The 19,993-nt window shown below is 43.1% G+C and overlaps 1 protein-coding gene across 1 annotated transcript in view; it reads right to left on the bottom strand.

Moving 5' to 3' along the window:
• ADAMTS2 (ADAM metallopeptidase with thrombospondin type 1 motif 2) overlaps window positions 1-19,670 on the bottom strand; it is a 338,354-nt gene extending 318,684 nt beyond the window's left edge. Inside the window, exons 1-2 of the mRNA XM_042454658.1 lie at window positions 19,130-19,670; window positions 16,195-16,565 (exon numbers count right to left, since the gene is read on the bottom strand). Coding sequence (XP_042310592.1) covers window positions 16,195-16,565; window positions 19,130-19,241 — 483 coding nt within the window. The 5' untranslated portion in view covers window positions 19,242-19,670. The remainder of the gene's footprint in view (window positions 1-16,194; window positions 16,566-19,129) is intronic.
• Between the last annotated feature and the right edge of the window lie 323 nt (window positions 19,671-19,993).

The raw sequence follows: 19,993 nt of genomic DNA, 5'->3' as shown, positions 1-19,993 counted from the left end.
CAATTAAAATAAGCTTCTGTGATGATCTCTGGGTCCAAGCAGCCAAACCAGCAATCCTGGTTTGGTCCTCTGCTACAGCAGATCCCTGATTTCCCTGGTCTTCTAGGTCACCCTTCCTCCACTCCTGCTGAGCTAAAGAACACCTCCTGAGACCATCTAAACCACACTGCCATCACTTAGTGAATTAAGAACCTCCTTAGCACACACTAGGACTTGCTAGGAGAGTTGTAGTTCTTACCCTTGCTAACTTAAACGAGTAATAACCGAGCCGAGTCAAGACATGTGGATAAGAGTACAGATACAACAAATACTTTTAAAGAAAGTATTTAGTCTAAGTAGACAGTATAGAGCAAAGGGTTATCATTTCATACAAGGCTTTTCTGCCTTGCAAGTACAGAATGCATAATTACAAGACAGTCATTTCAAGCAAGCCAGCTAAAAGAGCAAAAAGGCCTAGATGCTCTAGCTAACACATATTTGTAAGCTACTCACAGAGTAGCTGGATTCTGGGAGCTTCAACCCATGCCCAGCTCAACCGCTTCAAACAGGGGTTTGTTTTTATTGATTTAATATATAAAGTATATATGTATATACATATACAGTCCACCCTCACTTTATGTGGGGGATCCGTTCCGGGACCCCTCCCTCATGTAAGGCAAATTACGCTTATGATCAAGCTCCATTCATTTGAAGGGGACGTGCCCCTTCGGCGCATGCGCATTTACCATATTAGGGCTTACCGACCACTTGACCTCAAGTTTGAATCTGAATCTGTGCTCAGTCATGGAAACCCACTGGTTGATCTTGGGCAAGTCATGCTTTTTCAGCCTTAGAAGAAAGAACTGCAACCCTCCTCTGAACAAATCTTTCCAAGACCACCTCACAACAGGGTCATCATAAGTCAGAAATGACTAGAATCACAGAATCATAGAGTTTGAAGGGATCACTATCATGTCACCTCTCAACTTTCTCTTCTCCAGGCTAAGCATACTCATTTCCCAAAGCCACTCCTCATAGAACGTGGTTTCCAGACTTTTCGCCCTTTTGGTTGCCTTCCTCTGAATATGCTCCAGCGTGGCAATAGCCCTCTTGAAGTGTGCTGCCCAGAATTGGACACAGTATTCCAGGTGATGCCTGACCAAAACAGAATAGAGCAGCACTATTACTTCCCTTGATCCTAGACACTATACTCCTATTAATGTAGCCTAGGAACATATTGGCTTTTTAGTTACTGCATCACATTGCATCACAATGCTGACTACTAAGACTCTGAGATTCTATTCACATGAAGACATAAAACAACAACACTAATGTTTACAGATGTGTGTATATGGATGCATTTTGAACATAAACATGTTTACATGAAAAGACTCACTTTAGCCATGCAACATTCCAATACAGCCATTTGTCATTGGTGTATGCCTTGAACCCATTTCCAATGTCTATAAATTTTAAGGCACACCTATCATAGGATTTTCTTGGCAATATATGCTCCATGGGGGTGTCTCTGCCTTCCTCTGAGGTTGAGAGTGTGAAATTTGTGCAAGGTTATCAAGTGGGTTTCCATGGCTGAGCAGGGATCTGAACTGTAGTCTCCCAAAATCTTAGTCCAATATTCAAAGCCACTATACCATGCTTGCTCCCATAATCCAGCCCTAGTGTCATATAAATTATCCATGATTGGTTGTATTAGAATACAGATGGTGATGCACATTTGGATATGCACCCAAATAAGCATCAAGTTGAAAGGGAATGCAGTGCAGATGGGCAACATCTGTGTTGTGGGCACATCCAATGTTCATTAGCTTTACTTTCCTGATTCAGTCTTCACCTTATATGAACTAGGTAAATATATTTTTAACTTTTCCATTATGTATTCCATAAAATACATCACATTTGATCTGGACACCTCAATTATGAAACTGATTAAGTCAAAAGCAAGACTTGAACAGCAAAGTAAATGTGTCCTACCATATTTTTATTTTTTATTTGTATTTTTACTTTAATTTTTATCATTTATCTTATAAAGCTAACAGAGTTTTCAATCCATGGAGGTTGCATGCTACTCAGCAAGTGGCAGTCTGTAGGCCTTTGGATGAATTACAAACTCAAATCCATATGGTCAGCTGCACAGCTAAATGACTACTGGAACATCACTGGACTGCCAGGATCATGCAGGCAAGACTGGAGGCAGCTTTTAGGGGGGAAAGAGAAAGCACTCAACTGTTCCTGGAATAGATAGCATCTGGATTGTCTGAATATATGGAAATCCTCATCCAAGCAGCCTCACATCCATTGGCAAAGGATATTATTTCCAGCCCCAAAGAAAAAATAGAAAAGTTTAAAAGCCCAAAAAAACAGGAAAGCGTCAAGCAATGACAAATTTTAACATCTTTGGTAGAATACATGCTTTGCATGTCCCAGTTTTAATCCCTGGCATTCAATCCCCAGAGTTTTTCTTTTTAAAGGTTCAAGATTAAAGTAATGTGGCCTGAGACCATGGATTACTGTTGCTGTCAGAGTTGACAAAACTAGGTTAGATACTTAAATATTCTCACCTGATAATATAAGGCAGCCTCGGATGGGTGGGTGGATGAATGGATACCTCAAACCAGAGTTGGGAAATGTATGGCCTTCAAGATGTGATTGGTTTGAAAATTCCCACCAGCCATAGCCAACATATCCAATAGCGAGGAATGATGGAACTTGTAGTCTAGCACACTTGATATTCCTAATAAATCCCCTCCACCCCCACTGATATCCTTTCCTTTCAACCATTCATCTGTATTATTGTCTTCATAAAATGTATGTAAACTTGCCACATTCCAAAAGGGCTTTGTTAGGTCACTGAACACAGAAGCCTAAAGCAATAGCAGTCAAAGCCCCAAGTTCCTTTCTAGAGATTAATGAGTGGCTAGAAGCAGTGATTGTCATTAACTCACCAAGATGTGCCTTGTACTGCGGTCATCACTGTTATTAGAGAAGTTTAAAATTGCACTACTGCTGTACCAGGCATTTCCAGGCAAATTAGCATCTGGGAAAGTAGCCAGAAAAATGGCTTTCCTCAAATATCTTTTAGGGATTATTTTGGAGGTGTTTTTTTAAAGTGGAACTTGATAGTCTCTCACTTGCAATCTTTTTGTGCAACAATCCTGTTTTCCACAGCTGCATCAATGTTACATCAGTTTTTCCCCTTCTGAAAACTGTAAATTATAAAAGAAAAGGCTATGTCCTTTAACATTTGGTGAGCCATGCTGTGGAATCCTGATTGGTTAGCCATCTCCAGCACATGTCAGCTCTTCACACTGCAGAGGGAAACTGACAAATGCCATCTAGCAAAGGCAAACATAGTTACCATGTAAAGTATGAGCTGGATAAAATATCAGCATTATGCCACAGAGAGATTATCAGGTCCAAAACAGATGCTATGCATAAATGCATGTTTTAAAAAGAGCAAGCAAGCAAACATCATCCAGCAGCCCACCTCTCCTGTCCCCCAAGCTTTTGTTGATAGCCAGGCACTCTTCATAACATCTAGTTTCAGTACTAGTCATAGTAAACATGATTTCCCACAAATAACCAGAGGTTGCAGGCCTGCTTCCAGATTTTGGGGTGTGGGTATGAGCTGTGGACACTGTTCTCAGAAGCCCCCTTGTCCACTGTTATTCAGGCTTCCTAAAGATGCTACCAGTTTTATCTCCCTCCAATGAGCAAGAGGATTTATTCAGTTACCTCCACTGTCAGGAGACCCACAATGGATAACAGGAGGAGCAGATAAGGCATCAGTCCTGATGGTCTCCAAAAAGTCAAAAAATTCACCAATGTTCCACATGATATGTGATGCCAGAAAGGGTACAATGCAGTTTTCTTTGCTTGTCTATTTTACAACCTTTGTCATTAAAACTTTCAAGAAACTACAGTATTGCCATTCCTCTCTCCCTTCTTCCTCTCTTCCTTCTTCTAGTTTAGCCATGCCACAGGTCCTGAACAGACAGGCCAAGATAAAGCTGCTTCAGGTCACTTTGGAGGTATGCTGTTAAAATGACACACGTATCCTAAGAGGCCAGAAGCTGCGCCAAACTGTGCTCCAGTCCTTAGGACTGGAGTGTGACTTTGGTACAGCTTCCAGCCTCTTAGGACGCATGCATCATATAAATAGCATACCTCCAAAGTGACCCAAAGCAGCTTTATTTTGGCCTGTCTGTTCAGGTCCACAGTTTGCCTATTAGCCATTTTCAGGACTTAGCTATTGGCATCATACCTGGACAGTTTGATAGGCCATGGGCATTCTGAACACCCAAAGACAATTTCACATCTGATGGCAAAACTACAAAATTAGAAAACTACAAAATCCATCTTGATTCAAATGCACTGTTCTCTCCTTCATGAATAACAATCACACAAGACAAATGCTGAGAGACTCAATTATGCTTCAGCATATCCCAAAAAGTATGTATAGCACACTCCTAAGTATATTTAGGACAGCTTCCCAACCTGGTGCCATCCAAATGGACTAGACTAGAGTGGCATGCAATGGCTGGGGGGGGCAAGGGTGAACTGCAGTCCAGTGTATTTGGGTGGACCTAGGCTGGGAAAGCCTTCCCTAGAAAACAAGTCCTTTGTGTTCAACAGAACTTGCTTCCAAATATACATGTTCAGGATTGCCCTAACAGAAAAGTATAGCCAAGGTTTGGTGTTTAGAAATACCTAGTTGACACCAGTTTGAAAAGCAGATCCTCATTAAAGAATGAAGAACACAAACCTTCAGAATACCAACATCACTGGAATAAAAACGATTACCATGATGAAGCATACTAATTACAAAGCGTGTTAAATTAATTTAACCTATAGAATTGCCTGGCTTGAAGTCATAAACCCTCTCCAAAAAGCTCCTTTAATTCCAATGGAATCTCTTCAAGCAAGTGGCTTTCCGGCCCACAATGTTAATCATCCTTTACTCTTGTCTCTCTCAGAACTGCCAGAAAGAAAGAATGAATCCCAAAAACCATAGGGGAAAAAATGACTGACTTAAGTGAGAAAAGAGTCAGGCCAGCTTTGCATAACTCCATTTCATTTCAATGTTTGATCCAATGATCACATTAATTATTTGTTTTTCAAAGTATTGTTCTTCACTTCTCACTAATGGAAGCAGGTGGGTACATACTCATGCAGCAAAGACTAAATTATAAACTTTGTTTTTTGCACCTCTACATTCTCAGTAGAAATGATGGCAGCATAACTGTTTCAAAACTACAGTCATCACAAAAGGGATGCAGAGTCCATGGCTAGTGGGATTTCTTGCAGGTAATGGGTCAGTGTGAGCCACCATCCATGCCTTTCCCTCTAAACTTCCCTCAGTTCATACACACACATACACACCATGTTTCCTATCTTCCTGATCTGACTCCAAGATCAGAAGTAAGGCTTAGTGGGAGACAAGAAACCAAGGAGAAGTATTGTAGAGTGGAAGCTATTCTGCTGGAAAAGAGAAAGTTCATTAAACACACTTGCCACCACATACCCAACAGAGCTTGGAAATGTTACCTTTTGAATTAAAACCTCAAAATCCCCTAGCCAATTTCTCCAGTACTGTTTGGTGATTCTAAGACCTGTGGTCCAAAACAAAAAAATTCTCCAAGCTCTGTTCTCCACTTGGATCAATTCAGCAGAAATCACAAACACTCAGGTCATGCCACCATGACACCCAGGGCAGGCATGGACAACATGGGAACTTCGAGATGATATCAGACTGCAAGTTCCATTGGCCTTTCTTGTTAGAAATTGTAGTCCAACAATATTTGGAGAGCCACATGTTGTTCATTCTTCCCCTTGGGCAGAGATTCCCAAAGTGGGTGGCAAACCCACCTCCCTGGGGAAAGATCCAGGGGGCAGTGAGAGAAAGGGGAGGTGGGGCCTTCAGTCAAAGTGTTGGTGTGCAAATAGACAAGGGGAACCAGCGGCCTTTGTGAGTGTGGTGGGGAAGAGAAGTTAGAAAATGTGGCAGCAGGGGAGACAAAGCAGGAAAAAGGGCACTTAAGCTTTGTGAGTTTTGCTGGGACTTGGCTGGCAGGTTGGAGCTCTTTTGCTGCTCTTCCTGTCTTTTGTTGGACCAGCCAAGAAAAGAGGTAGCAGAAGAAACTATGTTTGTATTGGGGGGGGGGGGGGTAGGACAACCTGAAGTTATGTGGGGAAGGCACATCTCTAAGGAAGGATGGTGGGGAGTATCAGGGGTCAATTTTTCAAAAGAGTGGGAAGTGTGCCCCTCGCCACCCAGGTGAAGAAGGATTGGGAGTGCTTCCTCACCAAGGAGAAGCTTCTTCCTTTTCACCTGGTCAGCTTGGGATCAGCAATTGAGTAGCTGGTCAAGCACAGACGGAGAAGCCTCTCACCTGCACTGGCTTTTACCATAAGCCTAGCATACTTGAAAGGCTTTTCAGTCCATGCTTAGCCAGCTGCTTTGTTGCTCCTCCCAAACTGCCCAGCTCCTACCTCACTAGTTCCTCAGACACTGCTCTCTTTGCACCTGTTCACCCTGGGAGCAGCAACCAACCAGTTACACTTACTTTTGCTGTAAGGCAGACATGAGTGAGAGGAAGGAGCAGACCAGGGCAGCAACTGCTGCTTTCACATATGAGAGGCTCAGGAGGAGGAAGATGCAATGGAAAGGTGAGTGCAGTTTAGGCGGATGCCACTGGCCAGCTGGCTGTTTCACAAACAGTAGACCTAATATCAAGAAATAGGCATTGGGGGATTCTAGAGTTATCACCTAAAAAAAAGGAATGGTAACCCAAAAATGTTTGGAGACCACTACCCTAGGGCCTATGTACACAAAGCATATATATATATATATATATATATATATATATATATATATATATATATATATATATACATATACATATACACACACACACACACACACACACACACACACACACACACACACACCCAAGATGAACAATTATTCCAAGACAGGGAACCTTAGACAGCTCTGTCATGGGGTGCTTTGACCAGGTCAGTGTCCATTTTGTGATGCTACATAAGTTGTGTGATTTTAAGTGCTGGTCAGAACCCTCTGAGTCTTTTCTTCCTTTTTTTTCTTTTGTTGAAAAAGAAATGCTATGAATGATTTTTTAATACAAAACTTGTGGGCAAAAGAAGAAACCAGAGTGGGACCTGTACAAAATTACCAGTAGACAGATCTGAATGTTCCTTGTGGTTCCTAAACGTCTGACTAGTAAGGCCATAACCAAATGTGTAAACATGCATGATGTCCATCAGAGGTCATAAATCTATCTTTTCAGATCTGGATTCTCTTACCTCAGAATTATTTTTCCCATTTTAATGTTGAGTATACATAGACTTCTTCCTCTTGTCACTTTTAATAGAAGTTGTTCTGTCTTAGTGGAAATGGTTAATGGTTACTGAGAGTAGAAGCTGATGTCTTCCATGGCAGTAGTGCAATGAATCCAGGTTTTATTCTAAACTTTAAGGGAGCTATCCAAAGTACTGATCCCTGTCACTAAAATAGCCATCAGCTGCCACTGGTTGATGATCTGCTATGTCATATTCAATCTTTTTGCTTCAAACCATCAAAATCAGCTCCAGGCACACAAAAGGTTTTGTGCTATATCCATTTACAAAAGACGTGCCAATTATTTTTGTAATTGGCCACTGAATAGTAGACAACTAGTGAATACAACTGCATTTGTAATCTAGAGAAAGGAATGCAGAGTTTGGGACTATAGCTCTCAGATGTGGGAGCTGTGGTACAAAAAGAAACACTTCCAGAATTTGAGAGAATGTTCCTGAGTGGAAGAGAAATTGTTTTAAATGCATTAGGAGCCTAGTACTATGCTGCCAAGTAACAAGACAAAGAAATGAGTCAGAGAGCAAACCAAGCCTAAACTCTCTCTAGAAGCCAAAGTGACCAAAGCGAGGCTGTTGTATTTTGGATATATGACATGACATGACTTACTGGAAATAATGATAATACTCAGTAATATGGAAGGGATACCACAACACAGGTCTATTAATTCATTCAACGAAGGCACAGCCCTGAATTTGCAAGACCTTATCAGGGCAGTTAATAACAGGGTCTTTTGGAGATCTCTCATTGATAGGGTCACCATAAGTCAAAGTCAACTTGATAGCATATAATGAGAGAAAACTTTGTTGCAACAGAGGAGAGAAGTTAACATATGGTCTTGTTAATTTAAGGTACAATGCATATTAGCATGAAGAATCTTGGAAGAGTCGAGCTCCATAACATTTGGGTCCTTTTCCATCCTGTGGGTGAATCTATTATTTGGCAAACACATATGGTATGAAATTGACCAGCTTTAAACACTTCATGCAGCACTTGGGCCTTGAACTGTCAATCGTCCGATCATCAGAATTGGTGTCCAGTATTTTACCTTTACCTATTATATCAAGAGTTACAATTCCCTGTGTTCCATATGCCTTGAAGTGAATACAGCTGTTTCACACTGGACAAAAATGCCTAATCACTTCCAAAGGGGAATGTCCACCTGCACATGCTACCAAGAGGATGCTGGTCATTGTCAGCACATTAGAGCATAGATTTAAAGCAACCAGAAACATTTAGTCATTCCATTCAGCCCTAATTAACTGATATAATGAATATGACATAAGAGAGCAGAGAACAGGAAAAAGGTTTCTAAATCTCAGCTTCACAAAGAACCCACAAACCTTTCTAAGAATTTTCCTTTGAAATGTTGTACCTGAAAAACAATCTTCCAAGTCTACTTTGAAAATGAAATATAAAGTAAACCCAATTAGATTATTAAGTAAGATTTACAAGAGGCAACAGCAACTAGTTTTCAGTGATGTGTGCATAGTCCTAAGAACACATTTGCACATTCACAGTAACTGTAGCAGAAGCTAAAGAAACTATCAGTTATTGAGAACTGCAGCCATGCTGCACTGAGACAACAGCATTTAAGCCACATAACTATCCTGTCTATTGAATGTGAACATGCAAGAGAAATTGACTGTGAAGGACTATTTCATGATTCTGCAATGAAAAGAGCTAATCTTAATTAGCCTAATATTTACACCCAAATTGGTCTATTTGAACAAAATAATTAAGACTTTGACAGGATAATCCCTTTATTAATGAACAAAATGTTACAAAATGGAAAATGTTTTAGGATTCTCAGATTGGGTGTTATTATTAAACAAAAGTAGCAAAATTGAGTGTTGTCAGAAATGTAGAGTATAGTGTTACTTTGTTGCAGCAAAAATAATAAAGAGTCTAGTCAAAAGAGATGCTTTTTGTGGAAGACAAGATCTTAATTGATTTACTTATATGAAACTTAAGGATAGGTTTAATCAAGATGAGAGAAATACAGCAAAAAAGATTGGAGAAAATGAATTTTATTTAGAGCTGTGTAAAGATAAGGTGGCTCAGGAGTTAAAATGCTGACTCTGAAGATCGCAAGAGCAACAGTTCAAGACCCAAGTGCCATGTGACAGAGTGAGCTCCCATCACTACTCCCAGCTGCTTCCAACTTAGCAGTTTGAAAGCATGTAAAAGTGCAAGCAGATAAATAGGTACCACTTTGGTGTGAAGGTAACAGCATTCTGTGCAGTCATGCTGGCCACATGACCACAGAGTCATTGTTGGCAATGCTGGCTCCCTCAGCTAAGTAATGGAGATGAATACTACCCCCTATAGTTGGTTATGACTAGACAAACTTGTTAAAGGGGAAACCCTTACCTTTTTAAAGGCAATGAACATGTAATTTAAAAATGTATAAATGACTTTTAAAATTAGAAGATGAACCTGCAAAAGAATACATGATCAGGTGGGCCAAAACGTTTGGGCATAATATTCAAATGGGGGAAATCTGGTCCAAAGATATAAAATTTACTTTGAGTAGTAATTTAAAACAAAACCTATATAAGATGATGTATAGATTATATCAGACCCTAAATAAGTTGTTGAAAATATCTAAGAATGTTTCAAACCAGTATTGGGAATATAAAGATAAGGAAGGCTCTTTCTTTCATATGTGGTGGACTTGTAAGAAGATGAAAATTTATTGGTCTAAGATTTATATATTAATGCAAAAAAAGTTAAAGATAGATTTCGTAATATTACCAGAGATGTTTCTGTTGGGCATTATGGGTAAAGAACTAGATAATAAGCATGGACTACTTCTTTGGTACATGATAACAGCAGCAATGTTATTGTTTGCACAAGCTTGGAAACAGATTGAAGTGCCAGCAACAGAAAAATGGATTGTTATATGTTTCATTACAGTTAAGACGGGGGGAGGGGGGTAGAGCCCGACTGTGTTTAAGTTATTTGTGGGTTTTTTCTCTCTACTCTTTTCCTTCTTTTCCTTCTCTGTTTCTTTGTTTGTCTATATGTATTTTCTGAGTGTATAGTATTTTCATTTTGATTGTATATTTGATTGTTAGTATTAAAAATCAATAAACAAATAAAAGAAAAAATGACAGAGTCCTATGGTACCTTAAAGACTAACAGATTTATCATAGCATGAGCTTCCATACACAATAACAATGTCCTTCTGCATTCCATATGAGACGAATAAGCCAGTCTCTATGCAAAAAAAATATATATCAGTGGTGGGAGTCATGCAGCTCTCCAGACTCATCTCTAAACATTCCTCATCAATAGCTCTGCTGGCATCTGAAGGCCTGCATGACACTCACCTCTGGAATAAATGGATACAAATCTGATATCACAAAATGCAATTTTCAGAAAGTTACGGAAACTTTGCAAGGTTCTTTTTAACTGACCTTAAAGAATCAAAGAAACATGAGAGGGAGATCAGAGAAAGAAAGAGAGACTACTGAAATGCAATAGTATTAAGAAGTTCAGGTCTATCACTAGATGTCTGAATCTGGATAATAGTTTCTTATGGCATCACTACCAAGATTCTATATGTGTGCCTTACCTGGCACATAGAGTTCTGTGTCCTCCCACCACCTGGCAGCTATCAAACCTCAGGAAAGCTCGGGGGGGTTCAAATTACAAAGAAGCATCTGGTCTCACTTGAGAGAAGAAATGGGGGTATGCTCTCAAACTGAATGCACCCACATTTTGTTTCCCCCAAGAATCCAGAGCAGCCAGATATTCAATCGTCTTCCTATTCCTCCCATTCCCTCTGGTAAGAAGGACCAGAATACCAGCCTACATCTGTTAATAGGTTTAACTAGTGCCAGGATGCTGATAAGCAATAGTTTCATGAATGGCCAGTATTAATATTGTAATTCTCACATAAGAGCCTTCTGCATTTAATTGCCCTCTGATCTCATTAGCTACAAACACACACACACCCAACTATGTGTACTATGTGTACTATATACAGCAAAAATTCTAGATAACTCATGCCTCTGATGAGGTGAGCTATAGTCGACAAAACTTCATGCCATAATACATTTGTTAGGCTTTAAAATGCCACAGCACTCTCTTTAAGGTGGAAAGCAGGAACAATACATATCTGAGGACCTTCAATTGAAATTTACAGTGAAAGAAATGTGAAAATTCAGCCACATTTAGGTTAAGTCTTATGATCCTAAAAATACATCTTTGACAGGGGACACAAAATCAACAGGAGATCCTCCTCCAAACTGACAATGCTCAAACCTCTGCAAGGTAGTTATTACCACCTGCTCTCCCACTCCAAGACCTGATCTTCCCCTCCAGCCACCAGCTTCCATCAGAGGTCAGACCTTCCACCCTTGTAAAGCATCAAAAAGAGATGTGAAAGGAATGTAACAGTGGGTAAGAAGAGAAGGGGAATGGGGCCACAAGATCCAAAGATCTCTCCATCCCAACCACACTCCCAACATCATGTGAATTCTAGATGCATCTAAGAGTACATAAAGTTTCTTTCCCTCTCACTGCTTGCAACATGAGAGAGGGGTATTAGTAAAAGCAGGGGAAAGGCAAGGGGGAGGCTGGGTAGTCTTAGTGGTTTGTGTGTGTGTTGTGTGCCTTCAAGTCATTTCTGACTTATAGTGATGCTAAGGTGGACCTATCATGTGGTTTTCTTAACAAGATTTGTTCAGAGGAGGTTTGCTTCTACCTGAACAGCATCTGCCAGTAGGGCTTTGGATCAGAGCCTGGCAACATCTTTTTTGCCCACAACTCCCAGAATCCCCCAGTCACTTCTACCACACTATCTCAAAGATTTTGGGAGCTGTTGTTCCCTGCCCATAAGTTGCCCAAGCTTTGCTTTAAATGGAACAGAGCTTCTGAGACTCCATACGCCAGTCCTTACCCTTAGGACTGCTCACTTAATTAGCCACCATCATCTTCCCCTCTCAATCCTGCTGCTCATGGCATTGGTTTTGGTGAGTCCCCACAGTGACTGCAAACATCTTGGAAAGGAGCGTGCCAATCACTCACCCAGACTGTCACTCTCTCATACTAAGCGCAAGCTCAGCAGGTAGGCAGCCAATTAACTATCAGCCCAATGCTAACCATGTTTACTCAGAGAAAAGTCAATGGGACACATTTCCAAGGGATTATTCTTAAAACTCTGGTGCTCTTTCAACACTACAGGAACTTTAGCAGAGACACACTTTCTCCTGCTTTCATCCTACTGCAAAATGTCCCCAAATAATTTTTTAAAATATTGGGACTGAACTGCATGAAAAGAGAGGGAAGGGTTTGAGCTAACTGAGAATTTGAAGGCTTTGCTATGCATATACCAAATGGACCATTTGCAATACAAAATAGTCCAGTCCTAGAAATTGTTTCCAGACAGAGAAAAGCCCAGTACCATCCAGAAAGGAATAATATTTCATGAAATTTCCTTAGTGGACCACAGCAATAATAACAAGGCAGCATAAGTTTACATTTGTCAACAGTTGCCAAAATATACAATTACTGACAGTTTTCTTGCAATTATCTGCTCCATTCTTGCATTAGTCTAAAGGAGGTCAGAGGAACTTGTGGTACTCCAGAAGATGCTGAACTCCATCTTCCATTAGCCTCAGCCAATGAGTCCATATATGAGGAAAGTTATCATCCAATAACATCTGGATCACTTTGAATGACCCATCATTGACCTAAATCCATCATTTTGGACAGACATAGAAATCATAAAGCCTTTTAGATCTTAACTGACTACAGCTCCCTGTATCTGAATATTGACCATGCTGGCTAGGGTTCCCAGAGTTGTAATCCACCAACACATGGAGGGACACCTCTGGATGAAGATGATACCCTGAAACAGGGAGGACCAACTGGTGGTTGGGATGGAACAGATATGGTACAAGAGGCCATTTTAATTCTTGTGGGTCTGTGAAATTTTAAAGGAGGAAAAGGTTTGCCCATAAACTTTGCCTACAATAAAGTTTGTCTTAATCACAAGAAAAAGAAGGGTGCATTCATATTGTATGTAACACCAATCTTCAGTGGTTTAATCTCTCTCTCTCTCTATTTATCTCTCTCTATCTCTCTCTCTCTCTCTCACACACACACACACACACACACACACACAGAGACAGAGTAAATGTATATGTCACAATGGCAGGGTACAGTCTGCCAGAAAGAGGCGCCTCCCCAGCGCCTCTCTTTGCTCCCCAGGAGCACCACAGCAACCAAATTGTGTGGTGCTGCTGCAGAGCAAAAAAAGGAGCGCCCGGAAGCAGCTCCTTTTTGTGGTGCCACTGCGACACCGCAAAGTGCCAGAGCCGGCGCAGTGATGTCGCAGCTGCGCCGCCCTGTCTGGAAGCGGTGCAGCTGCGACATCACTATTATGCGACCTGTCTGGTGGGCGCGCCGCAGCTGTGGTGCCCTCTTCACATGCAAGGGTTTCCAGGCGTGTGGGCGCTCCACCCACCAGGCAACCCTCACACGTCATAAGGGCGCCGCAAATGCCCGTCTGTTCCAGATCAATATAACAGTATCCCTGCGCAGGTGGGCAACACAACTGAGTACCTTTACATTTCCACACAGAATCATAGAACTGTAAAACTGGAATGAAGCAGATTATAAAATAAATAAATAAATACTGAGTCCAATCACTTGTGGAAAAATACATCTCCAGCCCCTAAACCAGTGCCATTCAAAGTTGTGATCCACCGATTGTGGTTGGCCTGCAGCCCATCTGCTGACAATCCACTTCAAGTTTCTATGAAATTAATCAAATACAGTAATAATCTGGTGCAAACATGGCACCAGTTCCTGGCACATGGGGGGGGGGCAGTGCCATCCTAACACATCAGATAGCTTGAGAAGCATTGCCCGAGATCATTATCTTGAAAACACTTTGACCTCCCCATATAATAGAAAAGTTGTCTATCTGTGCGCTAGAACATAGCTTCTCCGATGGTTCTGCATATGTTTTGCACTTGATTTCCCAGAATCCCTAACCATTGTTCATGCTGGCTGGGGTTCTGGGGAACTGAAGCCCAAAACATCTCAAGGCTGAAAGGCTGAGAACCTCTGCCTTAAAACACCCTTCCTCTTCCTGGTGCCTCTCAGATCGGACTATAACTCCCATCCCATCCAGCCCCAAAGGGCATTGGTTGAGAATTATGGAAGACATTGTCCAACTCATGTAGAGGGTGCCAGGTTGGAGTAAAAGGGGACCTACCTGTACCTTTCTCTGTAGTTCTCCATGCCAGGGCCTTTGCTTTTCAAAACACTAGGCATTCCTACACTGCAGAATAAAGCTGATTTTTAAGTCCACTATGGAGAACAGCAAAGGGATGGCAGCATAAGTTTATGTCTCAACAACTCTGTTTTCCTGGACACCACAAATCAAATTGGAAGACCTCTGTCTACAATTACCAACACTTTTTGGCAGGTTTCTATGCTTTTAATAGCTGTGCAAGGTGAAGAAATATCGCAGGAGATGAAATGGTATCAGATGTTTCACCTGCTAAATGCCTGTGGACCAGACTGCTATTAAAGGGCACAGGAACCCTGCCAAAAAAAAGTTGGCAACTGTATCACCACCTCCACACCTCTTTCTTTTTAATCAGATTCTGGAAAGAAGTCAGACAGCACAGGAAGGTCACAATCTGATCTTAAATCCATTTATCATATAAGTAGTACCAGCTGTATGTTAACAACCCCCTTTCTCTCTCAAACCATATAAACAAGATGATATTGAATGTAATCAGAAGTTCATTCCACAAAGTAAACTGAAGCAAAGTTTGCTCTTCATAGCAATTAGTCTAAAACATATAGTGTAAGACACAGTTTGACCTCTCCACTTGTGTTCTGGAATAGAAAATAGGAAGTAGCTCCCAGCTGTGTGTGTGTGTGTATATGTGTGTGTATGTATGTATGTATGTATGTATGTGTATATATATATATATATATATATGTATATGTATGTGTGTGTGTGTGTGTGTGTGTGTGTGTGTGTGTATATATATATATATATATATATATATATATATATATATATATATATAACAGCTCCTCAAACATATTGAGGGTTACCACATAAGATACATACACAGTGAAATTCACATGACCAGAATTATTCCTCAATCTGGCATCCTCCCAATGTGTTAGACTACAATCCCCATAAACCACAATCAACAGGGCTCTCCAGGGGCTGCAATAAGAAGTTGTAGTCCAATGCATTTGGAGGGTCCCAGGTTGGGAAAGCCTGGTAAGCAGGTGAGAAAAAATGTAACATGAAAAGGGAGACCCCTTTAAAAGTGTAAGGATTGGACTTCTGAACAAATTTCATGTCTGAAGACAAAAAACAGTCCATTTACAATGCAGCTTGGCATTCAGTATTATGATCTCTTTAGAAATAAATACACACACACACACACACACACACACACACACACCCCATTTCATAGCCTCTGCTAAGGCTGAGGATGACAGAAAATATTACAAAGATGGAAAATGTACCCATGCCAACATTAGGTCACTGTTTTAGATGTGCTGAAAAGCTTCAAGAGGGCTGTTCACCTTGATAATTAATGATTTGTCACAGCAGTTGTGTGTCAGTTCAGAGTGATTTTGGCTGCTCTGCTACCTATAAAAGGAGCTTATTGCTTCCTTGCCACCTTATTGCATGTAAGGGAGCATTTTCTTTATTTGATTTTACATTGGGGTGGGGGTATCTGAAGCTGAACATCCAGAGTCGATGATAGGGGGCAGGGGGTGAAGAGAAAGGCATTAATTCTCTCAGGCACTAAACAACAAAAGGGTCTTACCAGCCCATCACAGTTACTTATGGCAACAGAGGCGTTAGGCAAGTCGGTGATATCCCCAACATAGAGGCAATCCCCACGGAGCGGTTCCACAGAAGTCAGGTTCGAATCCTCCTCCTGCCACTCCACTGTGGCTCCAGGAGCTACCAGCCTGTGGTTGGGCTTCAGCCGAAAGTGAAATTCTCGTCCGAATACTGTGACATTGTAGAAAATTTGCTCACTTCCAGCAGCCTGGTGGAGAAGATCCCCAGTGACATCTCTTCGGAAGCGTTGCTTTGGAGCACCTGACACCACATTGGAGAGAAACCTGCCCTTTGAGTCAGTGCTAGTTGGGACCACAAGCCTGTATTCTTCTAGATCTCCTAAAACATGGTCTAGAAAAAGACAGAAAGTACACAGAAGTAAGCCATGGGTAATATTTCAAAGTCACATTGAGTCTTCCTGCCTTGCGTCCTGCACTTGTCTGATGCTGGCTTCCACTTTTCTTTCCTCCGTACCTCTCACACACCAAAAAGTTTATTCAGCAACAAGGGGTTGAGAATGAGCACCAGGAATGTTGGCAAATGGGACACAGGGGACATGGCCCCTTACTTTTCCAGTGGTTCAATGAACCAGCCCCCCACCCCATGTCCAAGAAGAGAGATGTGGTAGAAAGGCAGAACTGCTTCAAGAGCATCTGAAGAGAGGATCTGAAGATGCCAACCACAAGATGCTGGCGAAATATCAGGAAAAAATTCTTCTAGAACAGGGCCTCATCGCCTGAAAAACCCACAAAAAACTATGCTTCAAGAGTGTTGTTGTTGTTGTTGCTATTGGGTGCCCTCAATTTATTTATTTATTTATTTCAGATTTATGACAACCCTAAGGCCAACCTATCATGGGAACTTATCACACTGGGACTAATTTTGGCATTAAAGAGAGAATAAAGTGCATTTAAAGCATCCTGCCAATAAAGCGAAAATGGCAGGTAATTGCATGAATGATAATCACATGCAATTGCGCAAATAAAGCGATATCAGACATGCATTGCCACTGAAATTCCAAAAGTAAAAAGATGTGTGTTAATGCTTCTTTGTGACCACTTTAATGGTGGGTTTTGTGCAACGTTATGTGAAACGGTTTCATCTAATTGCACGATTTTCCTGGGATATTCATGGGATAAACTCCTGATCTCCTTCGTGTGAGAAACTCCGTGGGGTTTTCTTGGCAAGGCTTGTTCAGGGGAGGTTTGCCACTGCCATCTCCTGAGGCTGAGAGAGTGTGACTTGCCCAAGGTCACCACATGAGTTTCATGGTGGAGCATCACCCTGAACAGTTTTTTGTGGGTTTTCTGGGCCATGTGGTCATGTTCTAGAAGAGTTTACTCCTGGCAAAACGTCAGGAATAAACTCTTCTAGAACATGGCCGCATGGCCCAGAAAACCCACAAAACACTGTGGATGCTGGCCATGAAAGCCTTCAGCTTCGCATCACCCTGGTACTATTATTATTATTATTATTATTATTATTATTATTATTATTATTATTATTATTATTATTATTTACTTACATCCTGCTTTTCTCCCAATATAGATACTCAAAGGCAGCCAGTTTCTGAATACAGACCAAGTTGAAAGTCACTGGGGCTGCTAAAAGTGGGGAAGCTGGGGACGATAGGGGGGTTTCCCCCTCATCTCCCATTTGCTTGAAGCAGTCTTCCTTTCCCCACAACCAAGGGGCCACTTTAAAGTTGGGGGGCTGGCAGCTCCAGTGGAAAAGAGTGCCCTCAAACTCCCTGCCAAGCCCTTTCCTTCCCCTCCTTGGCTTCCCCATAAAAGAGGCCGGAAGGTCTTCTTTCTTTGCGCCTTGGAGGCTGAGGAGGAGAGAGTTCAGGTGAGGAGGTTTCCGCCTCAGCCCTTGTGCCTCAGGAACTCTCTCTGAAGCGCCTCTTCCTCCTCCTCTTTTCCTTCTTCTTCAAGAAAAAACCCGGTTTGGTCCCACTTTAACCCTTTGTCTGGCTCATTGTTTTGTTATCTCGAGCTAGCTGGACATTGTTATTTTAATCTGTGCTTGTTATTTTAACTGTAATTTCCTTGTTGGTTTTATTGTACTGTTGCATTTTATACTGTAAGCCGCCTTGATCTGCGGAAAGGCGGGATATAAATAAATATGTTATTATTTATTATTATTATTAAGGCTATGGAATTCTGGGAGCTGGAGTTTGTTGTGGGCCCAGAGCTCCGACTCCCAGAATTCCATGGCCTTGAGCCAGACAGAATTAAAGCGGGGCCTAACCGGGTTATTTCTCCAGTGTAGATGCAGCCCTGGTTCTCCTCACACACACACACACACACACACACCCCAAAGTGTATGCAGCAGCTGAAGGAGGGAGCCACTGGTGGCTTGTGCATCCTTGGCCTCTGGGGGAGCAGGGTCTGGTGCCCATCTGGGCCACGGAAAGCCCCTGGGGCCAAGCCACACTCTCTCAGCCTCGGAGAAGGACCGTCCCAAGAGGACCCCAGGGTCGGTTTGCCTCCGGGCTGCCATCAAAGTCGGGAAGCACCGAGCCCTGCTCTCCTCCGAGTCCCAGAATGCAGGAAGCTCGCGGGCCTCCCTCCTCCTCCTCCAGCTGCTGCCTCCTCTTTCGGGGCTGTGAGGAGACCTCCAAGGCTGCAGCCAGACGGGAGAAATCATCCGCCCTGGCCCTCCGCTGGGGAGGCTGAGAGAGTGTGACTCGCCCAAGGGTTTCCCTGGCAGGAGCAGCATCCCCACGTGGCGGGAAAAGGAGGAGGAGGAGGAAGAGCAGGACGTGGCAGCGAGAAAGAGAGAGGAGTCGGGCTGGCCAAGAAAGGAGAGCAAGCCCCACGTCCTCCTGGGCTGAAGTGGAGGGCGAGGGAGCGGGGGAGCCCCAAGGGCAGCCGGCGGGCGGAGGGGCAGCGAGTGGCCCGGCCTGGCCTTACCTGGGGATCCCTGGGGGCCCAGGAGGAGAGCCCAGGAGCAGCAGCAGCAGCAGCAGTAGCACCAGGCGGCGGGCAGCAGGAGGGAGGCGAGGCCGGCCGGCCGAGGACCCATGGCAGCAACAATGATGGGAAGAAGAAGGAAAGCAGGAGGAGATGGAGGAGGAGGAGGAGGAGGAGGAAAAGACGTCTTCTTCTTCTCCGCGATCCTTGGCCAGCCTTAAAGTTCCCGGCGGGGGCTCCGGCCACATTGGAGGGCAGCCGGCACCGCCCTCTGGCTCCCTTGCCCCACCAGGAGGAGGAGGAGAGGGGGAGCCCTCAGACCCCAGCCCCGTCCCCGCCTCGCCTCCCTTGGCTTGGCTTGGCTTGGCTTGGCCACTCAGGGCTCCCGGCGCAAGGCGAGCGGCAGCTCTTCTCCTTCTTCTTCTTCTTCTCCTTCTTCTTCTTTCTCTTTCTCTTCCTCCTCCTCCTCCTCCTCTTCCTCTGATTGGCAGAAGCGCAGCTGGAGCCCGGGCTTCCCTCCCGCCGCCCTCCGGGAGGCTGCTTTCCGACCGGGACAAGGCTTGGCTTGGCTTGGCTTGGCTTTGGAAGCCGGACCCTTCCTTCCTCCCCTCCGAAAGGCAAAGGAGGACAAGGCGCCGCCAAAGGGAGGACGCCAGCCAAGGAAAGCAGCCAAGGCTTCAGAAGACATTCGTGCTTCGGGTTTGGAATCCCTCCTGGACAGAAAGGGTGAAATGGAGAAGGAGGACCTCTAGTCCCCCGGACACACCGACCCACACCAGCCACAGGGCGGAAGAGAGTGGCCCCAGGCGTCCTCCTTCTCCAGGTCACGTCCTCCATTCCTGCCTTGTGTCCAGGAGGGATTCC

Source organism: Sceloporus undulatus, chromosome 2 (genome assembly GCF_019175285.1).
Source record: "Sceloporus undulatus isolate JIND9_A2432 ecotype Alabama chromosome 2, SceUnd_v1.1, whole genome shotgun sequence".
Lineage (NCBI taxonomy): Eukaryota > Metazoa > Chordata > Lepidosauria > Squamata > Phrynosomatidae > Sceloporus > Sceloporus undulatus.
The sequence above is the reverse complement of the archived record's forward strand: the minus strand, read 5'-3'. Positions and strand labels throughout refer to the sequence as shown.